The sequence below is a fragment of the Pelophylax lessonae genome (assembly GCF_965119305.1).
Source record: "Pelophylax lessonae genome assembly, chromosome: 9".
Classification (NCBI taxonomy): domain Eukaryota; kingdom Metazoa; phylum Chordata; class Amphibia; order Anura; family Ranidae; genus Pelophylax; species Pelophylax lessonae.
The window spans coordinates 172,796,746-172,823,162 of record NC_138776.1 but is presented as its reverse complement, the minus strand read 5'-3'; the positions used below and the strand labels follow the sequence as shown (position 1 = coordinate 172,823,162).

General features: G+C 44.1%; 1 protein-coding gene across 1 annotated transcript in view; it reads right to left on the bottom strand.

Annotated features, from left to right (window-relative positions):
- LDB3 (LIM domain binding 3) overlaps nucleotides 1-7,577 on the bottom strand; it is a 175,872-nt gene extending 168,295 nt beyond the window's left edge. Inside the window, exon 1 of the mRNA XM_082267629.1 lies at nucleotides 7,494-7,577. Coding sequence (XP_082123755.1) covers nucleotides 7,494-7,575 — 82 coding nt within the window. The 5' untranslated portion in view covers nucleotides 7,576-7,577. The remainder of the gene's footprint in view (nucleotides 1-7,493) is intronic.
- Nucleotides 7,578-26,417: the final 18,840 nt, after the last annotated feature.

Here is a 26,417-nt window from a genome sequence, read left to right as displayed (position 1 = left end):
CCCTTGGAGGACCTCATCCTGGACCGTATTCATAGGCTACCTAGGCCTAAACATATACCTACCTACTCACCTACCCAGGGACACCATCGCCCGTATACATTTTTATCACGTGAAGGAGCAATTTATGTCCGTTACCAGGAGGCGTGAAGATTTACCCCCCCCAATCTGCAAAATCTCTAATTTTTTGCTGATTTATCTGCGTATACTATGCAGCAACAGAGACAACTAGCTACTATAAGAAAGCCTCTCCACAATCATAAAATCACTTACCGCTGGCTGTACCTGGCTAAACTTCTCATATCTAAGGATTGTGTCTCACACGCTGTCACGTCAGTTAAGTAAGGGATCCGTCTGCTGAAACAATGGGGTCTACTTGACTCCCCTTACAAACGACTTGGAGATCCTCAACACTCCTCCACACAATCAAGGGCTTCCTCAGATGCAGAAGACATGTGATTCTGAAGCTCTCATGCTTGGCGTTTACATTATGTTTCTGGCCCAGGAGAAATGCTACTGGTTAGATATCTGATACCCCCATTGTATTAGCGATAAAATTCTATTGCACAGGTTCTTGCTGAATCGTCACTTTACTGTGTTTTCTTTGCTTTTTGTTTTGTTTTCTGAGGTTTTATTTCTTTTCTCCCTTTTAACTTTTGGTGCTCGTACCATCTGGATGCCTGCTCAAGTTTCGCACCCCACACTTTGGGACCTACCCCATCTCTTCCATCTGTAGGACCTCTTGTTTGGATACCGTTTCTTCATCTACGATTCTCCATCTACAGTATCACCGTTGAAAGATACCACCTTTTCCATACCTTGCACCTTGACATTTACTTCTCTTACTGCACCAGAGTCATGGCCTTTACAATCTCCTCTCTCAATGTGAGGGGCTTGAACAGTCCATACAAGAGACAGTTGGCTTGGAAAGAAGCCATCAAGCTACGAAGCGATATAATCTGCTTTCAGGAAACGCACTTTGCATCGAGTAAGCCTCCCGTTTTTCACAACCCACAGTTTCCACATATCTTCACGGCAAATGGTCCGTCCAAAAGAAGAGGAGTTGTTATAGCTGTTAAGGAACTCGGTACACAACCAGTTGGGACTGTATTTAGACCCGTCCGGCCGCTACATTATTCTTCCCTGGACTATAAACAATATCACTTATATGCTAGTATCTATCTACTTGCCCAATACAAAACAGTTGTCGACCCTGAAACAAAATCTGGAAAAACGTATCTAAAATGCAACAAGGCCATGTTATCCTTTGTGGTGACTTTACTTTAGTGTGAATCTAGTGATAGTTCAATGAGTGTTGTGAGTGACCATTCATTTTTACTTTAGTGTCAGCTTGTTTTGTCAGGTTTACTGCATTATAGATCAGTGCGTTAGTGCAAGTTTAACAAAGTATGCAGTATATTTCAGTGTGTTATGTCCTGTTTAGCGCAGTATATTTCAGTGCGTTACTGCACGTTTAACGCAGTATATTTCAGTGCGTTGTGTCATTTACCACAGTATATTTCAGTGCATTAGTGCACGTTTAACACTGTATATTTCAATGCATTACTGCATGTTTAATGAAGTATATTTGTGTGTTTGTGCACATTTAACGCAGTATATTTCTGTGCAGTAGTGCACACTTACCGCAGTATATTTCAGTGCGTTATGTGTCACAGTATATTTCTGTGCGTTACTGCACATTTAGCACAGTATATTTCTGTGTGTTATGTGCTGCTTAGTACAGTATATTTCTGTGCAATACTGCACGTTTAACGCAGTATATTTCTGTGCGTTAGTGCATGTTCAATGCAGCATATTTCTGTGCATTAGTGCAGTTTTACTGCAGTATATTGTAATGCATTGTTTAACACAGTATATTTTGGTGTGTTGCATGCCGTTGAGTACAGTATATTTCTGTGCATTAGTGCATGTTTAACACAGTATATTTCTGGCATTAGTGCAGTTTTATTGCAGTATATTGTAGTGGGTCAGTGGAGTGTGTCTGTGTAGTGAGTGCTCAGGATAAAGTGCACCAAACACCACTTTCTGTTGATTAAAGTGCATCAACATACACATTTCCACATCTTTATTACATTTTGTTTAATAGGAACACCCCCCCCCCATCATGTCTGGGAGGCCAACATACGTTCCCATGGCACTGTGAGGGGGCATAGCAGTGTATGTGTCCACTGTCCAAGGTGGATGTGGTCAGTCCTCAGCAGGGGCAGACTGGCAACTTTCGGCCCAGGGGGTAAGTACAAACCAGAGGCCTATGGTGCAGCAACTCAGCACCCCTTCCACTTTCCCTCACCCCTCCCTTCTACTCTCCCAATCCTCCTCCTGACCCCCATTCCAAGCTGAAGCCCTGCTCTATTTAATCTCTACTTACCAGCTGAATCCGGGTTCCCAACCTGGCCAGCAGGGGGCGGTTGGGGGGAGCTGGGACAGCTCGGTTGGGGATGGCCGGGGCAGAATAGTCTCCAGCGGGGCATGGAACCGGCCTCTGCTCAGACACAGCTTACACCATCCATGCTGGGGGGGCAGCGCTCTGTCCTTGTCTTCACCCCGTGCTGGGGACTTTTTTCTTCTCTTCACCAGGAATCCTTTAGGCATGTCTGTGGCAGAAGCGGTGCAGCCTTTTTACAGGGCATCAGAGCAGCCCTGGGGGGCAATTGCCCCCCCTGCCCCCTGGCCCAGTCCTCCCCTGGTCCTCAGGCAGGGCATCATTTGCTCTGTTTAGTGATGTTGCTATCCAGCCACAACATTCAGAGGAGGTGGTGGACTGGCTTACTAAACTATCCTCCTCATCCTCCGTCACCCAAGCAGAGACTAGTGCGCAGTCCACTGCAGTTGCTAGAGTGGCTGAATCTGCCTCCTTGCCATAGCCCCAGCATCAGGCATGGAGGAGTCAGCTGAGTTATTTGAAAACAGCATTAGCCACTTGCTCCTTGATGATGCACAGCCATTACTTGATTCAGATGTTGGTTCTGAGGTTGAGGAAGGTAGGAGCATGAGCCTACAGAGAGGGCAGAACACTGGTACACAAATTGGCAGTCATGTTCCCCCAGCCGCAGGGTATTGCCAAGTTGTCTTCAGGGGTAATGAGGATGGAGGAGATGATGATGATGAGGTCACTGATGCCTCTTGAGTGCCGGATAGACCAGAGGAGGAAAGCGAGGGTGAGGCACAACCCCAATGAGGCAACCATCATGGAAGAGCAGAGAACAGCCATCCTATTCCATCACATTATAGAGCTGTTATCTCCCGCTACCCTTCCCACAGCTCAGCTGTCTGTGCCTTTTTTAGCTCATGTGCAGCCAAATGCACTGTTGCAATTTGCAAACTTTGTTTCAGGCATGGCAAAAACACCAGCCATTTGGGTACCACATTCTTCACAAGGCACTTAACCTCCCACCACTCAGCCCATTGGCAAGAACACCTGAAAGCCACACAAAAGGGATGCAACCCTGTTCCTCCTATTCCTATACCATCTTCCCTGTCAGTGGAGGCTGCTGAGAGGTCATGAGGTATAGTGGGGGTAAACTGAGGTGAGTCTACCCCTGCTATACCTCATGACCTCTCAGCAGCCTCCAGTGACAGTGATGATGGTATGGTGCAGGGTGTCCCAGGTCCTTGCAGCACATCTTTCAGTAGCACAACACCAGCTGTAGACTATAGCTGGCCCCATCTGCTGCAGCGAAAAAAAAAAATATAGTCACTGCAACCCACAGGCCCAGCATCTAAATGCAAGCTTGTCAAAGCTGCTGGCTTTACAACTTTTGCCTTTCCGTCTGGTGGATTATGCCCCCTTCTGTGAATTTGCAGAATGTGCTGTACCACAAAGGCAGGTTCCCAGTCTGTTTTTCTTTTCACGTAAGGCCATTCTAGCTCTGCCCCATCACGTGAAAGGCAATGTTGTGGCATTGTTGGGCAAGGCAGTCGGGCACAAATCCACGTTACTGCTGACACGTGGTCCAGCAAGCATGATCAGGCATGCTATATTTCATTCACAGCACACTGGGTAACTCTGCTTGCAATTTGAAAGGATGCAGGACATGGCTCAGAGCTGCAGCTTGCTGTGCCTCCATATCTTCATACACCTAGTGGTGATGATGCAAGACTTGTCAGCTCTACCCCCTCCTCCTCCTCCTCCTCCTCCTTGCAGTGCTTCAGTTGGTGTGTCTGGGGGGACAGGAACCACACTGGAGCAGAGATTCTTGCAGCTCTGCAGGGGCAGGCCCAGAGGTGGTTCACGCCAGGCCAACTGGAGCCAGGAATGGTGGTATGCGATAATGGCACAAAACTCCTGTCCGTGCTTAGACAGGGAATGGAAGGGTTGGAAGATCTGCAGGGTTGGAAGATCTGCTAAAGCAGGCCAGAAGAGTCTGTAGCCATTTCAGGTGGTCAAACACAGCCAGTGCTAAAAATCTGCGGGAATTGCACCTGCCCATAAACCACCTGATTTGTGACATGCCCATCATGTGGAACTTGACTTTGGCAGTGCTGCAGCGGCTACACATGCAGCAGAGGGCCATCATCCAGTACTTGTGTGAGTATGGCACAACAACAGCCTCAGGATGGCTTTGCTTTTTTTCCCCACACCAATGACTGCTGATAAAGGATGCATGCACTGTATTGTCGGCATTTGAGGCAACAAGGATGGTGAGCCCTGACAATGCATGCATCAGTGACACAATCCCTGTTGTGTTCCTGCTGGAGCAGACTCTGCGTGGCATTATGGACAGGGCACTCGAGGCAGAGTAGTTGGAGGAAGAGGAGGACTTCCTTTCCCCTCAAGGCTGCAAGGGTGGGGGGTGTCCCTCTGTCAGAACACAATGGGTGGGGGGGGTGCCCCCCTGTCAGAACACAACAGCCCAGTGGGGGAGATAACTGAACCAGCCTCGCATGGTTAGTACAGTGGCTCTGATCGGAGCTGACCATTTTATTTCATTCAACCCTGAACTAAAAAAAAATAGTGTGTACCAGCTTTAAAAGGTAAAATGGTCTTGTAATGCTCAGTCATGTAAGCTGGTCATATAAATGGATATTTATGCGCTTAATAGTAAGTCACCCAGTAGTGTTAAAAGTCCCATCTATATAACCCTGGAAAAGTCTGGTAGCAAGACCTCAGTAGCAATGCACATTGTACTATGGTTTCCTTTTATATAGATAGATGGTCATAATTTCCTATAATAAAGAAATATTGCATCTAAGTTCATAGGAACTATTGTGAGCAGCTCATAAATTGTACAGATCTACTATATAGAATTCCCCAAATTAGGCAACAGTGTCTGAGTGGACTTCTCTGGAAGCAAGATTTGTAAAGCAGTATGTTAAAGGAGAGCGTTATGAAGTAGCTTCAGAATTATTTGATAGATTAGGGGAAATATCTTCAGCTGGTGGTGCATTTTATAGTGTAATTGAACAATCTCTGTGCTATCTCCCATACATTTATCAAAGCTATGTAATGTCAGGGCCTACCTGCAGATCTCAACTGACAATCATAGAGGCTATTGAACTACAAAGCTGTTGGTAGCAATAAAGGCCCCTTTCCCACAACTGGTTTGTTGGAGCCACAGGATTCCTGCATCAAGAGGCTGTGGATTCTTGCTGCTGGAATGACCAGATTATCCGATCAGCATCTGCTGCTCAGCCTATTTAAACAAATGGGGGGGCTGACATCAGCCACATGTAGTCGCACACAGGGTGATTACCTGCAGTTAGGGACAGATGTCAAAGACTGCACACAGCTGACTGCATCCAGGCTCGGACATCTGTCCTGAACCACAGCTAATCACTCTGTGTGAAGCTACATGTGATCAACAGCAGCCACTATCAGCCCGCCATTCGTTTAAAAGGGCTGAGCTGGTGATGCTAATCACATAATGCGGTTGCCCCTCCTCGAATTCGCTTTGTTACAGTGACTTTTCACTAAGAAATCATAATGATTTTCTATGGGAAATGTTTAACGCAATTCACTCAGTCACTGAGTCACAGTCACTCTGTCACTCAGCAATTAACGTTCATCAGGGTTTTGGCTATGTCAAGTCACTATGTCACAGGTTCGTCAGGGTTTTGGCTATGTCAAGTCACTATGTCGCAGATTTGTCAGGGTTTTGGCTATGTCAAGTCGCTATGTCGCAGGTTTGTCAGGGTTTTGGCTATGTCAAGTCGCTATGTCGCAGGTCTCTCAGGGTTTTGGCTATGTCAAGTCGCTATGTCGCAGGTTTGTCAGGGATTTGGCTATGTCAAGTCGCTATGTCGCAGATTCATCAGGGTTTTGGCTATGTCAAGTCACTATGCTTAGCTGCAATTACTGAAGGAGAGCGATTTGTAGTAGAGCATAACCCACTGCTGTAGCAAGTCGCCAGCACATCTATCAATTATTTAATAATACTTATAATAATAATTAAATAGCTACATACAAGTCACTATTTATCACTGACATTAGCGATTTGTAGCAGCAATTAATTTGTACAAAAGAAATTGCCTGTGCGTAACCAGACTATTTTAATCATGCTGGTTCACAGTAGTGTACAGTTAGCTCTTAAAAGACGAAACAAGGCAATTCTAAGGCCTAAATTGGAAAGAATTTTAATTTATATAATTTACTTTTTTTAAATCTATTTTTAGATTATTTTATTTTTTTTATTGGTTGAACTAGATGGACCGTGTGTCTATTTTCAACCAGAATTACTAACTATAGTATGTAACTATGTAAAAGATTTGCTCATTTTGAAATGTGTGTAACAAAATTTGAAGTATAAATGAAACATAAGAAGTATTTGAATACACGTGCATCATGCAAACAGGATATGTGACATTTATATACTGACACATGGACATTTTTTAAATACTATTGTACAAAGATCATTAAAGTTTACCAAAGCACAGAAAACACTATTTTGGCTTTCTGCAGTATAGTGCAGTCAAAATACTGAGAACTAAAATGTGAACATTTGCTCTGTTATCTCCAATCGTCCCCTTTACTGTTTGTCAGATAAGTGAATGTCCTTTAAATAATCTCACAATGATTACTGCAATCTACTGCACTTATTGTTAGGTGTCATCATATTAACCCCTTCATCTGAACGTTAGTGCTGCTTTGGAGGAAAGATCCTGCATAGTTTACTAAAGTAGTTTTGCTAGTTAGACAAGCTAAAGCCTAATGTAAAGAGCTGATATTGATGTTAATACTATGTAAGTGATAATACTGCTGTACTACACAGCAGCATCAGTCTCTATGCAGTCTGCTAAGAGCTGATCCCCTGTGATTAGGGAACAAATGGGCTGCTGTAAGTCCCAGCTGGCACAGCAAGCATAGGCAAAGAAAAAGCAAACAACGTGAACTGTAAGGCACTGTTTAGAAGAATAGAAATGCTAAGAGCTGCATAATGCAACTAGTTAGAAGGGAAAGTGCTGGTGGTAGATGTCCTATGTTCCCTCTGGAAGAAGTGTTAGTATTGTCAGATAGACGGTAATGCATTAGATTCTACCTGGGAGCTGTTCTGCAGATCCCTTCTGGTGCTCTTGTGGCTCAACAGTTGCTCCATAAGCACATTTATCTGATCCCTGCATCCAGCGTGACGTCATGTTCATGTAGAGGGCATGAGGAGGGGGGAGTTCTTAAGGTGGACTCTTTACAGTTCCAACTTTATCTTCTAAAATGTCCTGGCCCTATTTGAAATAATAATTTCTGAAGGGCATGAATGCAACTGGTTTTATGTTTTTACCTTTATTTAAGTATTGTGACAACAAATGAAAAAAAAGAAAAAAAAAAGACAGGTAATTGGTACGACAATTCCAAAGCGCATAAAATATATAAAGGTGAGAGATGCGATTAGGGTAACAAGACATGGATGTATCTGTAGAAGTAGTGTTATTGTGACAGGAGCAAACCAGGGGGTTCAGTAATGTTGTCTGACAGTTTGCCGCATGCTTGCGTGCTAAGAAGTAGGGCTAGGGATGCACCAGTCAATGTAACAAGTTTGTATACCTTGTAAAATTACATGCTCAATATAGAGGATGCAACACTAACCAACAAGAGATAAAACCAATTATAAGGGTGAATGACTGAGATCATCAAGTTTTTCTATTTAGAGTAAGGAAAGAGATGGAGGATATAGATCAGGCCATGTACAGCAGAGGAGTGAAGATAACTCACAAAAGGGGGGTGCTTCTGGTATCCTGAATCCAAAGTTCCCAGTATTTTTGGAATTTTGCGAGCTGAAGCTGAATTTTTGCAAAATCAGATTCCATGAGTTAGTGTTGGTTGAGGATCTGTAGGGTGTCATGGAACAGTGGAGGAAGAGTATCTTTACATTGCAGCAATGAGAATGTGTGTCAAAAGAATATGGTATTGGGTAGGGTAGTCCACTAATACAACTGGTTTCATTTATTTATTTATTTATTTATTTTGCTTAGTTATACTAGTTACGTAAATAATTTGTTGTGTGCTTATATTTGCTGATACTTTTTCCATATAGTTATAGTGCAGTAATAATGTCATTCAAATCTAGGGAGTTAAACTATTGGTACTTATGTCACATCAAAGAATACAATTAAATAAAATCAAATTAAATGTTAAGAAATATTTCCCCTTTTTGAAAGTGAAAGCAGATTGAGAGAAATGTACAGTGAACCCATGTAGTGCAAAGCAACAGTTTTAGCGACTTTGAAGTGTTTGGCTCAGTCAAGAAACAGTCCAGGGGTTTTGTTTTTTCGTAGTTTATTTGAGAACTTGGATAGGAGAAGGGAATGAGTGAGATACTCCAACTTGAATAAACTATGCACAATTTGCTTGAACATTTAGATACAACTGAGTGCGGCAAGGCCACTGCTTTACCTTGTCACTAGCAGTGAAGAAGAATTTTTTCTGGACTTGTATTATTCTGTGAATCGCTCTTCAGGGCCCAACTAGGCACCCCCTTTATCCCTATTCTTCAGGGTTCTACACGCCCCCCCCACTTTACTATAATTCTCTCTGTGTGAGCTAGCTCCTGGATCCCCTGACTTCACTGGAGTGGTCCCCTTCCTGGGCCGAACCTTGGCAAGTCCCTGAGTACTCACGGACACTGTTTTTCCCGAGAGACTCTGCCAGCAACTTCACCATCAGCTACACTGGATCCTCTGCAGCTCAGCTCCCCACCTAGTTCACTAGGCCGACTGCCTAAGACCACCTGTCTCACACACAGCAGGAGGAGAGACCAGCCATCTGCCTCCTCCTGGGACTCTGCTTCCCGCCAAAGACGCCCTATCCCATGTCCCCTCTGCTTTTATGAGCAATCCCAGGATGCATTGCAAGAATGCCCTCCCACTGGGACTCCTATAAAAGCTAATGTGTCACTGGCTGGGTTTCCTCCACTGTCCAACAAGCTCCCTCATTGGATACAGTGGGGACACTCCCTCAGACCCAGTGAATCACACCTGGAGACATGCAACAGGCAACCTAACAGATCAGGCTCCCCTGATAAGCTGAAGGAGCAATAGATGCTTTTTCCTAGTACCTACCTAGGAGGGTGCTACACATATATACAGTTAAAGAGGAAGTAAACCCTCCTCTGCAACTTTTACCTATAAGTAAGCCTATGATAAGGCTTACCTATAGGTACTGTAAATATCTCCTAAACATGTACTGTTTAGGAGATATTTACCTTACATGCAGCCAGTGACATCACTGGCGCATGCGCTCTAAAGGAACGGCCGCTGGTGCCGTTCCTTCAGAGCCCCGTGCAGTGACCGTCGGCTCGCGCGGGAGTGACGTGACCTCGGCTCCGGCCAATCAGATTGGCCGGATGCCGCGATCCCAGAAGACGGGCGACTGCACATTTATAGAGGTAAGCGGGCGGCACGGCGGGGGCTCGTTCTAAGGTAAGTATTTCATAATGAGCTAGTATGCGATGCATACTAGCTCATTATGTGTTTCTCTTTCAGGTTGAAAAAAAAAAACATTTTTGGGTTTACAACCTCTTTAAGTATATATATATTTGGACACAGGCACAATTTTAGATTTTATAGGTATTTACCAAAACATATTCAAGCTATAGTTATATAATATGGGCTGAAAGTGCACACTCTCAGGTTTAAGTACATCCAAATCTGAGCCAGGGTTAAGGAAATATAGCTCTTAAGAATAGCGTCACCCCTTTTTAAAGAGACCAATAGTAATTGGACAATCGATTTAAAAGCTGTTTCATGGCCAGGTGTAGGTTAAACCTTTGCTATTTCTTCATCAATTAAGCAGGTAAAAGGTCTGGAGTTGATTCTAAGCATGGTATTTAAAAAACAAATAAAACCTGCGCTCAATAAAGAATAGCAATAAAAATAAATAAAATAGAAAGCAGCTAGCAAAAGTCAATAGATAAACTTATACATAAATAAATGGATAAAATGCAGCGCTAATAAATGTTAAATTGATAAACATGATTAAAAAATGAAAAAGTTCATGTGAAAAATTCATAAGTTGGTGATACGCAGGAGCAGAGGAGCGTCCCGTACACCGAACCCATGCTGCATTTACTGCATGAAGGCATTTGATTCTAATGTTTGAGTAAGTGCAATTTCATTAATAAACCCTAATTATCAGAACATACTACACTATTGGAGTTTCCTTATCTTTCTCCCCACAATATCCTGAAATACTTGGAGTTCCTTATGCGAGCTGAGCCATATATCAAGGGACCTGAAGGATAGCTTGGAGGCATTTGTGGACCATTTACGCTGCTTTAGACCCCCTGTAATCAAGGGGTCCACCAGCTTTGGTAAGAAGTATTTACCCCGAGCACTGGGTGGAGAAAAGTCTCTTAAGGTGGAGGTCCCTCACTTGAAGTTGGAGTGATATTCAGTCATTGCTGAGAGATCTGTATTGCACTGGGCACTTTAAAGACTGTTGATATTTATTTACCAAGGACTTTTTTCACATTTAGGATTCTGTATATATTTATTTATTTATAACCATTTATTCACATATTTATGCACACAAGCACTTTTTGGTTGTGTTTTAAGTGTTGAGCGCAATTTATTCCACTCTTTTCACAAAAATTCATAAGTGTCCATAGAAAACAGTTAATAAATCATGATCATATTGTGCAAAATTCATATAAAAAAGTTCAGTGAAGTGTCCATAAAAAATTGTGCAAAAATGTAAACATGGTAAATAACCGAACAAAGTCCATGAAGAGAAGCACCACAAATCCCAGCATGCAAAGGATGATCCTCCCCAATCCTTAATAAGTGCAATCAACGACACTAAAACAGGGAGGGAGAGTGGCCGCTTACCAAAACCAGATGGCCTCCAAATCAATGGAAAAGCTCAAAAAGCCCAAAACGTTTTGTCAGTTAAGTGTCCAAGGCATATGGAGATATCAATAGTACTCATTCAAATGGATGTCCAAAGAGTATAGGAATTCCAGTCTTAAAATCTTGATTAGCAGCACACAGGAGCCGAGGGAAGAATGGCAGCATCAGATGGAACATAGGCTGCACTCATTTTCCATCTGATGCCGCCATTCTTCCCTCAGCTCCTGTGTGCTGCTAATCAAGATTTTTAGACCGGAAGGGTTAGAGATTTAAAGCGGAGTTCCGGCCACAAAATCGACATAATAGATTTTGGGCCATCCGCTTGCTCTTGGTCACCTGAAAAACAAATGGATAGTTACGATTTTTTTTTTGTTTACTTACCTTGTTATTGAAGAAAATATCCTCACCTTTCTTCCACTTCCTCCCTCTGCGGCTGCGGGCCGCGCCGTCACTTCCTCTTTGCATTGATTCCTGGGAGCTGAACGTCATCGCTCCCAGGAATCAATGCGCCTGCACTGGCCCCGCTCGTCACTTCCAGTGCGGGCGCCTCATTCCCTGCTAAACAGCTTCTGGGCATGCCCAGAAGCTGTGGAGGGATGACGCGCCCGCACCGGAAGTGACGAGCGGGGCCGGTGCAGGCACATTCTGGAAGAAGAGGACACGGAAGAGGACACAGAAGAGGACGCGCTGGCTTCAGCTGCCCACATCCAAAATGTCAGCGCTGGAGAAGAAATTTTCAAGGTAAGTATTTCTACTAAAAGGTAAGTGCGACCCGGAACAGTACAGAGGCTATCCATTGTGGAATGTACTAGCCCTGACTGTCCCGGGGGTATTTTTAGCTAAATTTCACCCCCCTGGCCGGAACTCCGCTTTAAGTAAGGGGTTCATTATATATTTATTTATTATTACTTCATACTCATTTATTGAATGTAATTGTTATTAATTATTTATGATTGCTTTTATTTATTTGTGTATTTATTTTACATGTATTTATTTATTCATTTATTATTATTAAATATATATATATATATTATTGTTAGCAATGGTAGTGGTATTAACACCCTAACAGCAAAAAAAATTGTAATTTATAACCCTAACTCCTAATCCTAACTCCAACCTCAACTCCAAATCCTAACCCTAACCTAACCCTAACTCTAACCCCTTAGCCTAACAAAAAAAAAAAGCTAAAAAACCTAAAATGCCTAGTAACAAATGATGCAACCTATAATAGTTTTCTCTATTGGCTAATAAAAAAACGCCAAAGCTCAAAAATGCTGTATAAAAATGTCTAAATTGTGCATAAAAACACGCCAAAATTGCACATAAAAATATACGAAAAAACACTCAAATGCGCTACGCTCAGGTGTGAATGCAGGCGGCCTGTCCTATAAGGCTGCATGACCCCTGCTCCCTGTTTGGACAGTGCCGATAAGCCCTGTGCTGATCACATGCACTCTTCCACGAAAAAAAAAAAAAATTCTAGCAAAATTCTACACACCATACTGAGCATGTGCAGCTTATCCCCTAGCCTCTGTTACCAGAAAGCAAGCTACTCACTAGGGGGGGAACCTCTGGGTGAGTCTAGGATGGAAAAGGACTTGTGGGTACTGGTAGACAACAGGCTTGGCAGTGGCATGCAATGCCAAGCCGCTGCAAGCAAAGCCAACAAAATACTGGGATGTATAAAAAAGGGGATTCACTCCAGAAATAAAGAGATTATTCTCCCACTCTACAAGACTCTGGTCCGGCCACATCTGGAGTATGCTGTCCAGTTCTGGGCACCGGTCCTCAGGAAGGATGTGCTGGAACTGGAAAGAGTCCAGAGAAGGGCAACAAAAATAATTAGAGGAATGGAGGACATCAGCTATGAGGAAAGACTACAAGCACTGAACCTATTCTCTCTGGAGAAGAGACGATTGAGGGGGGATATGATATCAATGTACAAATACTGTACTGGCGACCCTAGCATAAGGAACAAACTATTCAGAGAAAGGGAATACAATAAGACACGTGGCCACTCACTAAAACTAGAGGAAAGGTGGTTTAACCTTAAAGTGCGTAAGGGGTTCTTCACTGTAAGAACGGTAAGGATGTGGAATTCTCTTCCACAAGCAGTCGTAATAGCAGGGAGCATTGATAGTTTCAAAAAACTATTTGATGGGCACCTTAGAGACCACAACATACAGGGGTATACAATGTACGGGTAAAAGCAAACACACACACACATCATAGGTTGAACTGGATGGACTGATGTCTTTTTTCAACCACACTAACTATGTAACTATGTAACTATATCAGGAGATGGTTTGCGGACTGTGGAAAAGGGGAAGGATTACCCCTTAGGTTCCACAGAGTATAAAAGGCATGCTTTACTGCACATACAGACTGATTTTTCTGTTGTGGGTTTAGTAAGAGAGTTCACAGAACACATGGGCTTCCCACACAGTTTTATCTGCAATCCACAAACAAATCCTCAGCCTCTTGGCTTATTCTTGCAGTGCCACTGCTCTGGCCCACAGACTTGGCCCTTGACAGTCCTCAAACAACTGTGAAATTTGCACCTCTATCCTAGAAGGGTTGCTGGGAGAACATGGACCCAGGATTGGAGACTTCATCACCAAGTCTCTATGAAGGCTCCAGAACCCATACCAGGATTCACTAATCCCAGAGGACTCTAAACAACCATTTTTTTCTGTACTAAACGTGCATCCTGGAGTCTCTCGACCTTTTTGGATGAGAATTCTTAGGGCCATTTAACCTTTCTCACACCTTGACAGGTTATGGTACTGTCACAGTATATTTTCATCCAGATCTGGTTTTGTACTGAAATGTACTGAAATATAATATACTTTAATTTATAATGAAATATTTAACTTTTATCTTAGCATGTGCCTGCATCTTAGGCTTATATATGTGTCAGCCTAGTAGCCTACTTTGAGAGAGTGATTTGTTTTTCCTTGTGGTAAACTATTTTTGTCTTAGGGCTACTATGAATGCCTAATTATATTCCTTTCCTCTGTTTTGTCTCAAGTGATGTGCTGGAAGATTAACAGCAATTTTCCGGTCAAGTACTTGAAGAAATACCACAAGAAATCCCTCAATAGTGTGGTAGAATTTGGAATGAGGCCATCAGAAGCACTTTACACCTCTCCAAGTCCCCTGAATCCCAGGCGCACTTGTTTTTTTTTTTTTTATCCCTGACAGATCTTTATATACAGGACATGAAAAATGTAAATGCTTCGCTTGGCACTTATGTCTAACATGGCAGGTTCTCTCTGGCTCCAAGCAACCAGAAAACCACAACAACAAAAAAAAAAAAGGATACAGTGAAAACGTACTTATGTACACTTGCAGAAATAGTCACAGTTTTAATGCTTATCAGGAATATTGATATCAGATTCTTCTTCTCCTATGACATTACTGACTTCCCCATCGCCCAAGAAGCAGAACGAGAGAGAAAACCTATTTATCAGGTTTAGAATCTGTTCAATTTTTTTTATATTTATTTATTGGTGTACCTAGAATCTACAGGAATTCAAGTTGGATTTCTTGATTTTTATCACAAATTGTCTGAAATTTAGATACTTTGGCACCCTGCTACCCAACAGTCATCAATTTGAAAATTTGAAGGAGCTCGGAGGATAGTTCCCAACTGAAAAGTGACTGCGGCCAATCCGCTTCAGTCCCTGTTTGGCTGCACCCATTGTACTGTGACAGCCGCTGGTTTTGGCTGTCAGAATACAATAGCCTCAGCAGAAGATTTTTCCATCGGCACTGTATCGCAAGCTATATTCTCAATTATGTAATTTAAAAATATGAATACATTTTCTTAAAGGCATTCATAACAAAACAGCCTTTTTTCCGGTTCGGTAAAAAAGTTACAACTTGCACTTTATGGTCTTTTGCCAGTATGCACTGGCACCCATTGGCTGTATGGCTTTTGTAGAGTCAAAGGAGTTGATTTCTAAAGGCAAATAAACCGTGCACTATGCAAAGTGTAGTTTCCCTCTGCAAGTGCGGTTGCTCCAGAGCTTAGTAAATGAGGTAAGGCTTCACTTTACAAAGAATACCCAATCATGTGTGTAGCACAATTCCCAGCCGTTTTGCAGGATATGGTTGCCCATGGGTTACCGCTAGCAACAACAGCACATTTAGGCATGTTCTCTAAGTGTGAGCACTGAGACAATGACCAGTCCAGTATCTTTGGGTTTTTTGTATTTATGTGCTTACTTGGATGGGAGAAGGGATGAGTGGGATACTCCTGGAACTAAACTAGGCACATTTGGCGGAGACACTTGAATATCGCTGTTTGGCGCTGACTTGACGTTGGCTGAATGCCTATCAATGCTGACTTGATGCTGGTTAACGCTGGCCGGATGCCTGTTAATGCTGAATTGACTTGGGACTGCTTTCTGACTAGAGAAGTCCTCTTCTAGCTCCCCTAAGCACTCCTGCTGAGGTAGCCACTTGAATACACTGCTGCACTGCTGAACACTTCGGGGCCCGCACCGGTGCCCCCTTCTTTCTCTAACCTTCAGGGCTTAGATACTGGCACCCCCCTTCTAAGCCACCACTGCTGGCTAGCTGTCTCCCGGATCCCTTTGACCTTCTGGAGTGGTCCCCTCTCTCAGGCAGACCCCTGAGCAGTTTCGAGTACTCACAACACTGTTTTTCCAAGAAACTTCTGCCCAGCAGCTCCCCTCAGTACACAGCACTCTGGATACTTCCTGTAGTCCAGCTCAGCCTCCGGTCCTATAGGCCGACCGCCCAGGACACCCTCGCTTGCTCTGACAGGAGGAGAGACAGCCGTCAGCCTCCTCCTGGGACTCTGCTTCCCACCAAAGACCACCTGTCACATGCTCCCCTCAGACTTATATCTGATCCCAGGGTGCTTTGTGGTAACCTCTGCCCACTGAGACAGCTATAAGCCCGGGTGTGCTATTGCCAGGTCTCCTCCACTGTCCAACAAGAGCCCTCATTGGATACAGTAGGGAGACTCCCCAGACTCAACAGACCACACCTGAAGCACATGACAGCCTAACTAAATAATCACCCCCCCCCCGATAAGCAGATAGGGCCACATATATACTTTTCCTAGTACCCACCAAGGAGGGTGCTACATGTGCAAGGAAAATGAAAAGAAAAAAAAAAACAGCATTTTTGCTTGCACGTGATTGGATGATGGAAGACAGAATAGTTTCTGCTCATTTACTAAGCTCTGGAGCAGCTGAACTTTCCAAGGGGTGCAGTGTTTTTCCCTTTAGTAAATCATCCCCAAAGTCACAACATATTACATGCTGACTGAGATTTGTATAGATTTTTTGCATTTATCCTTTGCACTTTGGGGAGGTTCATTTTATCGTGATATACAATGTACTTGGTGTTGGTATGAATCAGGCATCACTAAATGGCAAGATGGTGGTTCTAACCCAGACAGAGTAACAGTCCTATCCAGACTGGAGATCACCAGCTTGTTACCATGAAAAGTTGGATAACTCCCATCCTCCATCCAGATCTGCTACACCTCCTGCCCTCTGTCATGATGTGTAAGGTAGGACTGTGAAAGAGAGGAGACTGTGATGGGAAGGGGTGGGGAGGTTGATTCAAATGGGAGTTATGTATAGTGATATCGGTATCAGCCGATACTGGCTGATATTTTCGTACATTAACCACTTTCCACCCGCCCTATAGGCAATTGATGGTGGGAAGGTGGTTGCATTATTCTGACCTGCCGTCATATGACGTTGAGCAGGATAATGTGCAGAGCGGCGATCAGTGTTGAGGTTTGTCACTCCAACACACCGCATCTCCGATCCCGTTGAAGAGCCTACTAATGTAGGCTCTTTACCATGTGACCAGCTGTGTCCAATCACAGCTGGTCACATAGTAAATAGGAAGAGCCGTTGATCGGCTTTCCTCAGTTCGTGCCTGATCACGAGTCATGAGTAGAGGAGAGCCGATCTGCGGCTCTCCGGACGGGGGGGGGGGGGTCTGTGCTGGTAATCAGAGCATTGATTACCAGTGCAGACCCTTGGGGGTGCCACTAGAGCCACCAGGGATGCCCACCCATGTCCACCAGGTATGCCCACCCATGACCACCAGGGATGCCCACCATGACCACCAGGGAGGGCAATCAGGGATCAGCCTGCCAGCGGTGCCCTCCCCATCAGTGTTGCCCACCATTGCCAAGTATCAGTGCTGCCCACTAGTGCCCATCATTGCCATCTATCAGTGCACCCACCAGTGCCTATTATTGCCCACCAGTGCCGTCTATCAGTGCCCATCAGTGCCGCCTATCAGTGCCCATCAGTGCCACCTATCAGTGCCTATCGATGCCGCCTATCAGTGCCCACCAATGCTGTATATCAGTGCTACCTATCAGTGCCCATCAGTGCTGCATATTAGTGCCACCCCATCAGTGCCTCCTCACAGTGCCTGTCAGTGCGGCCTCATCAGTTCTCATCAGTGCAGGAAAAAACGTATCTATTTACAAAATTTTATAACATAAACAAAAAACTTTTTTTTTTTTCAAACTTTTCGGTCTTTTTTTATTTGTATAGCAAAAAAGAAAAAACCTTGTGGTGATCAAATACCACCAAAAGAAAGCTCTATTTGTGGGAAAAAAATTACATAAATTTGGTTTAGGTACAGTGTTGCATGACCGTGCAATTGTCATTCAAAATGCAACAGCGCTAAAAGCTGAAAATTGGCCTGGGCAGGAAAGGGGTATAACTGCCCTGTATTGAAGTGGTTAAATTTTTTTTTTATTTTTTTACAGGTACTCTTGCAGAGGGATCTTGGGGTCTAAAAGACCCCAAACCCCTCCTCTGCACTTAAAAGCATTCAAAATGCCAAGTTTGGCTTTTTTGAATGCTGTAATATTTTTAGAATTTGGTGCGAAGTGATATCATGACATCACTTCCGGGTTTTTACATGGAGACCCGATCAGAGCCGAATGCGGCTTGGATCGGGTCTTCCCTTCGGCAGCCATGCAGGATGGTTGCCCGGGTCTCCCAGTGTAATGGGAGACCCGGGCGAGCCACGGAAGGCGACTGGAGGGGGGGGACGTCCCCTCCCTCTCCATGTAATGACAGCCGTGCGGCCTCTAGTCGCAGGCATCACTCCGTTACAAGCACTTTCCCGAAATATTAGCAATATCGGTCACCTTGGTGGCCGATTCCGATATATCGGGGAAAGTGTGTATCGGCCCTCGATATATCGGCTTTGCCGATAATCGGTCGATCTCTAGTTATGTACATTGAAATGAAGGGAGGGCTGTGAAGGGTGTGAACGAGGAGCTGAGAACACTGATGTAAAAGGAGGCCCATGATGTAAAGGAAGGTGTGATGTGAAGGGGGGCCTGAAGTCACTGATGTATGGGGGGCAGTGTGATGTAAAGAAGGGGCTTTAATGTAATGAAAGAGTGTGATGTGAATAAGGTAGCTGGAATACACTGATTTTAAAGGGGGGACTGTGATGTAAAGGAGGAGCAGCAGTGGCGTCACTGGGGTTGGTGTCACCTGGTGCGCTAAAACATAGTTTTACCACACAGCCGTGGCTCTCTCCCTCTGCCACAATGCTGTGGAGTGACAGCAGGAACAGGACAGAGCAGTGGGCACTTGGGAGGTTAGTGCATAAGGCTCTCTCTGCCAGAGTGTCTGTCTAGAGGAGGGGATATCTAGTACAATCTCAGTATTTGCGGATGATACTAAACTAAGCATGCCAATATCTTCTATGCAGGATGTGGAAACCTTACAAGCGGACCTGAACAAAATAACGGGGTGGGCAACTACATGGCAGATGAGGTTTAATGTTGAAAAATGTATAGTAATGCACTTGGGGGCCAGAAACCAGAAAGCAAGCTACTCACTAGGGGGGGAACCTCTGGGTGAGTCTAGGATGGAAAGGGACCTGGGGGTACTGGTAGACAACAGGCTTGGCAGTGGCATGCAATGCCAAGCCGCTGCAAGCAAAGCCAACAGAATACTGGGATGTATAAAAAAGGGGATTCACTCCAGAAATAAAGAGATTATTCTCCCACTCTACAAGACTCTGGTCCGGCCACATTTGGAGTATGCTGTCCAGTTCTGGGCACCGGTCCTCAGGAAGGATGTGCTGAAATTGGAAAGAGTCCAGAGAAGGGCAACAAAAATAATTAGGGGAATGGAGGACAACAGCTATGAGGAAAGACTACAAGCACTGAACTTATTCTCTCTGGAGAAGAGACGATTGAGGGGGGATATGATATCAATGTACAAATACTGTACTGGCGACCCTAGCATAAGGAACAAACTATTCAGAGAGAGGAGATACAATAAGACACATGGCCATTCACTAAAACTAGAGGAAAGGTGGTTTAACCTTAAAATGCGTAAGGGGTTCTTCACTGTAAGAGCGGTAAGGATGTGGAATTCTCTTCCACAAGTCGTATCAGCTGGGAGCATTGATAGTTTCAAAAAACTATTAGATGGGCACCTTGGAGACCACAACATACAGGGGTACACAATGTACGGTTAAAAGCAAACACACACACATCATAGGTTGAACTGGATGGACTGATGTCTTTTTTCAACCTCACTAACTATGTAACTATGTAAGAGTGCACTTGATGGTGTCACCCAAGGCCCAACCACGCCCCCCCCCCCTACAACCCCCATACTATGTACAAGGTGAAAGGATCACTATGTACAGATTGCAAGGCTCAAGAGTTCTCTATGTACAAGGTGCAAGGATTGCTATGTACAGGGTGAAAGGCTCAAGAGTTCTCTATGTACAAGGTGAAAGGATCACTATGTACAGATTGCAAGACCCAAGATTTCTCTATGTACAGGGTGCAAGGATGGCTATATTCAGGGTGCAAGGATTGCTATGTACAGAGTGCAAGGCCTTCATTATTTTAACCTTCTTAGCGGTATTCCCGAGCGTGGCTCGGGGTTAAATTTCAGAGCCAAAAGCGGTAACCCCGAGCCACACTCGGGGTACCGCCAGAAGCATCGCTGGATTCTGTAAAAGAGGTTATTTACCTTGTCACCGGGATCCAGCAATGTATGCGGCGGCGGATCTTCCTCCCGATCCTCTCCGTGCCCCAGCTTCCGTCTCCTGCGATGTGACGTTCGCAGGGGGGTGGAACCGGAGGCAAATTCAAATGTAAAACACACCAAACACACTGATACCATTCAAAATAAAATAAATTCACATTACATTGCCCCCCAGTGCTCTTTCCTGCAGTTTTACTGTACTTTTTATGCATATATATATATATATATATATATATATATATATATATATATATATATATATATGTATATATATATATATATATATGTATATATATATATATGTATATATATATATATATATATGTATATGTATATGTATATATATATATATATATATATATGTGTATATATATATATGTGTATATATATATATATATATATGTGTGTGTGTATATGTATATATATATATATATATATATAGGTATATGTATATGTATATATATATATATATGTATATATATATATATATATATATATATATATATATATATATATATATAATATATATATATATATATAATATATATATATATATATATATATATATATATATATATATATAATATATATATATATATGTATACATACATACATACATACTTTAACTTATTTATAGTTTTTATTATATTGTAATTTATGATTTTGTGTTTCAAACTTTATCATACCCAAGATGTTATAAAGAAGAACGCAAAGTAAAAAAAAGAAATATGTAAATAGTTGGTTTGGGCTGCTCATTCTCAAGAATTACATGCAAAATAATGGTACCGCTTTTAGCACCTAAAATCCAAAAGAATCATACCGCCAGGGAGGTTAACAGCGCTCTACCACTTTACAAGGCATTAGACACTACGCCACCACCCCCAGTGATAGTAATGTGCCTTAAGAGACTACATCAACCAAATATCATCAACTGGATGGTAGTGGTACGAAGTCCATAAAAAGTTGTTTCTTATCCCCTTAAATGCCTATAACCACCACCACGCATAAAGTGAGTCATGGTCCCCTCTGGTCACCTCACTCACATATTATTGCCTCTCCTTTTACAGATCGACATAAAGCACTTGTTTATCCAATCAGTGTAGATGAAGCCTCTGGTCAGTACTCCCCACTCAGATGGCCTTCACTGGGACTCTGTGCCTGCCATTGGAAACGAAGGTAGGTAACTGCCTAACGCAAAATGTGTAAATCTTTTGTTGCTCTGTTTGGTAATTTTCGTGTGCAAAGTAAACCTGAATGGGAGTGACTTTCATTATCGATAATTTTGTCCATCATGTCATTGATTTTTTGCTTTAAAGAGTTGTGTTATTCAAGTATTTTGAACAGCACACCATTTGTGTTGAATTTTTGGATTTGTTTGTGACGCAATTTATGATCAGGTTTTTTTTTTTTTTTTTTACAATATTATGTCGATTTTTTTCTGATGTATTGTAATTCTTTGAAAAAACTGGTGAGGTGTAGACTAAGGTCCATAAACCAGTGAACTGGGAGTGAGCTAAAAGTAGTCCAAAGTAATGGAGATCTTGTCTAAGGAATGGGAGCAGATAGAGAGGAGGGATGATGGTGGGTGAAGAAGAGATCAACCAGACATCAGATGCAGCATCTGCCCAGCCATCTTGAGAAACCAGCCTCAGAACAAAGAAAACAAGTTGCAGAGCTCAGGGCGATATCAATATCAAAATTCCATTTATTAAGAATAAAGACAGCATCCAATTACATTACAATAGAAAATGTCCAGCCTAGTAATGAAGCAGCATGTCAGCTCTTGTAAAGGCACATCAGCACCAGTGGAGTGAAGTAAATGGGTCCAAGATCCGCACACTGCCCATGCTGTGTTAGCATAAGGGACCGGAGGATGACAGGCAGCCAGAGGAAGCAGAAGGCAGAGCAGCTGCCTAAAGGAGACAGAGGGCAGTGTTTCAGTGAAAGCAGTCTGCAAACGTGCCTGTGGGCAGCATGCAATGTGTTTCCAGGTGAATATGCCCCTTTATCAAGCCCAGAGACCACCGGAGGAGAAGGAAATTTAAAAGTTAATTGAGGAAGAGAGCCACCAAAATTAAAAAAGTAAAAAAAAAAAAAAACAGGTATTTTACTGAAAAATAAACTAAAAATAATTACAAAAGAATGGGAAAAAAATAGGATCAAGTGGAATTAATAATAAAATTATTAAAAAAAAAAAAAACAAATGTGAATCCTGGATCTTTTTGCACATATACAGTGAATGGAGGGGTATTACCAAAAAAACACTAGCAGGGTCAGTGAAAATACCAACCATGTATATGCAACTTATTGTGACAGACCAGAGGAAACAACCAATAACAATGAGCAATATATTTATAGTGAGAACTCCACCTATATCAGCAGCTAGCGCCCAAGGTGACTATACGACCCTTGTAATCCGTATATTCAAACAATGTGCAGTGCTTTAACAAGGTAATATAACAATGAAAAATCTGTATAAAACGATCCAATAAGAATAATTGACACGTTTCATGCCACACACTAGGGATGGGCACTGTGTTTGAGTCGAACGTAAGTTCAACTCGAACATCAGCTGTTGGTGTGTTTGCTGAACACACAAACAAATGGGGCACTGGCTGGAAGTTTGCCCGCCGATGAGCGCCCTATAATGCACTACGCTGTTGCAGTGCATTGATTGTTGATGATTGGCCAAAGCATGCACCTGACCTGTATGCTTTGGCCAATCACAGCACAATGTCCTGTCAGAGCCATGAATGGCCAAAGGCAGGGTGCCTTTGGCTAATTTTGGCTCAGGGGCTAAGTCCGCACCCCACGTTATATAAGGCTGCTGCTTACACGGCAGCCGTGTATAGTGTAGGATATTAGAGATTAGGCAGGTTGTTAGTGGATAGTGTGTTCAGTCAGTTTAGTGCAGTCAGTGCAGTCAGTGTAGTGTACAGGCATACCCCACTTTTAAAATGTATGGATATATTGTAGTCATGGGTCCCCTCTCGGTGCTTCCCAAAGTTTTGTGTCTCTGTCACTTTTATAGTTCGGGAGCAGTGCCATGTCAAGCTGACCAATATTTCCCTTAGACACCAATGGTAAAGACAGGGAGCAGTGCCATGCAGGGCCGGATTAACAGCATCATGGGCTTGGTGCTGAGGATTTTGAAGGGCCTTAGGGCCGTGCCTTGCCATGCACCCAGAGGAGGAAGGGTGCAGCCATGCATGCCTAATTCAACATGGGATGCTGTCTCTGAAGCCCATAAACACATCCATGCATCGCCAACTGTCCCTCCTTGTCCGGCCTTCACGCTGTGTGGGGAGGTTCTGAGGGTGCTGCCTGGGGAAGCGAGCATAGAAGCCAGACTTCTGTGTTTACAAGTGACAGAAGAGCGGTAACAGTGAATATGGCCAACCCGGGGCCTATATAAAAGGTAGGGGCCTGGAGCTGCAGCTCCAATAGCCCCTACATTAATCTGGCCCTGGTGCCATGCCAAGTAGACCAAGATTTCCCATAGACGCCTATGAGCACTGAACGCTGAAAATTGGTCTGGGCAGGAAGGGGGTGAATGTGCCCTGTATTTAAGTGGTTAAGGGAAACCCTATGACATAATTTAAAAAAAAATGGCGTGGGATCCCCCCTAAAATCTTTACCAGAACCTCTATAAATAACTTCATAGCTAAACATAAGTCCTTGTTAGATAAGGCCCTGGAGGACATTTGTCAAGCTCTTGACAAAGGAGAGCATATTCCTTCCATCTACTGAGTGTGCATGCCCCGAAGCACATTGCGAGCAATCCGTTGACTCCATCACGACCATTTCTGCAGTCCAGGGAGTATTCCAACCCTTGGTTCAGCTCTCCTCCATCACATCACCATCCAGTCGCTACAGCCTTTAGAACGGTGAAGACGGCTCCCAGCATGGATCAGTGCGATCCACACACCGCCGAACATCTGCTACTCATGATTTGCCTTTTATTGTCTTTTTAAATATGAGTTTCACTTCTTGTGTTTTACCATATATATTTAAAAGTCCACACTCAGAGAGGCCTGTATCCTACTTTCTCTTACGTCCTCCGACAGTCGCCGCCTCTTCATATTCGTCACTAATGGGGTTAATGACCTTTGCTCCGTAGGAGTAGCTAGGCAACAGAATATATTAATATCAAAGCTTTTAGCATATCCCACCCCCAGGGGGTGGTCCCCTCAGTCCATACCTCCCTGCTTCCTGCATTTCCAACTCAGTTTCTAATGCCTAGCTCAGGGGTATGCTGGCTGTTCCTGTGCTGGGGCTCTCAGCTTGTTTTCTCATTTTGATTTTATTTGAAGTTTTTTCTCTTTCTTTTACTTAGCTGTTTATTTTCAGTGTTAGTTAGCTTCTTCTGATGAGGATGATCGTGCGGAGCTGGGTCTCAGTCTGGCCACCCTGGTTCCCAGGGCTCAGGGCCAGGGGCTTCCCAGCCTGCCATCGAGCGTTCAGCTTAGGTTTTGCCCTGGCACATTGAACGACCCATCCCTGTTCGCTGCAGGGATGCTATCGGTGAGGTGGCTACCTCACTGGACGCCATTGCGGTTTCGCACCGCGGTTCCATTGCATCATGCTTGCGACACTCCCTGTCCTCAGTGCAGCGGTTTGGTCGCTGGAGCAGGCTTCCCACGCCAAACCGGACTGGTAAGTGTAACTCTATGTGGGGACCTGTCTATTTGGGTGTCAGTCTGGGACTGTGTGACCCTGCATGTCTGTGTGGCTGCTGTGCTCCCTGTCAGTTCCTGTGTGAACTTGCTGCCTGTGTGTGTGGGCTGTGAAGGGGGGGGCTCTCCCGCTCTGCTGGGTGTCATTGTAATGCAGTCTGATTTTCAGCATGCTGTGAGGCGATCGTTGCGGCGATCCGCAATTTTTCTGGGGCGAAGATCATGGTGGCAGGTCCTGTGAGGTACTGTACGGCGTTTTTGGCGTCAAACGCCGCCATTTTGGGCGGCGATCGATCAGGCCACATGTCAGCGCCATGTTCTGTTTGCCCAGTGATTTCCTCAGCCGAGCGGCCATGTTTGTGTAGCCTTGCATTGGCTTCATAGGGGCGGTCAGTCTTGCTTCACTTCCTTTTGCTCTGGGACAGCGATCGGTGCAGCAGCCTGTGTGATCTCTCCAGGTTTTATATTTCTTTTTTTCCTGTATTCCTTGCCCAGTTTCTTGTCCCTGTGGGGGTCAGTGTATTCAGTGGGTGCGGTGGGCTTGCGCTCGCCGCGATCTTAAAGGGGCAGTACCCTTTATTACATTTTTGTTGGGGCATGGATTCTCAGGATTGCAAGTTTCCTCCCACCTTGGTGGGGGGCCAAGGGGCTGCTGCTTCCCCCGAGGGGGCTGATCTGGCCACTATTGTGGCAAACTTAGCTGCTCAAGTGCAGATGCTGGTGGCTGATCGATCCACAAAACGGCCCAGGGTGTCTATTTCCTCTGATTCAGAGGGCTATGGGGCTGCTATGGCTGGAGTGCCCTTCTCAGGGTCTCACTCATCCCTAGACCTTGTGGGGTCTGACGGGGAGGCTGAGGTGGAAGGGGTAGATAATTCTCCCCCTGGCTCGTCTGAAGAGCTTGCAATCATGGATGAGTTGGTTGCTTCTATCAAACAAACGCTGCATTTGCAGGATGAACCATGTCCTCCTGCTTTGATGTCCTCTTATAGGATGCAAAGGAAACGCAAAACATCTCAGGTTTTTCCTTGCTCTACGGAATTTCAGCGCGCGGTGGATGAGCAATGGCGCAATATAAAGAAGCCTTTTGCTGTGCCGAGTAGGTTCAAGCTGCGTTATCCTTTTACACCAGCTACTGATGAGCGTTGGTGTGTGCCGCCTCAGGTGGATCACGCGGTGGCGATTTTGAATAAATCAACTGCGATCCCTGCTGAGGATATCCCGGTTTTCCTGGGACCCGACGGACAGGAGGTTAGAATCTCTGGTCCGTCATGCTTATACGGTTGCTGGTTCTATGTTGAAGCCTATTTTTGCTTCCATTATGGCAGCCCAGGCTATTGCGGATTGGATGCAGGTGCTCAAGCGCACTCTGGTGGCTGACTCTGCCCCGCCGACAACTTTGGCTATG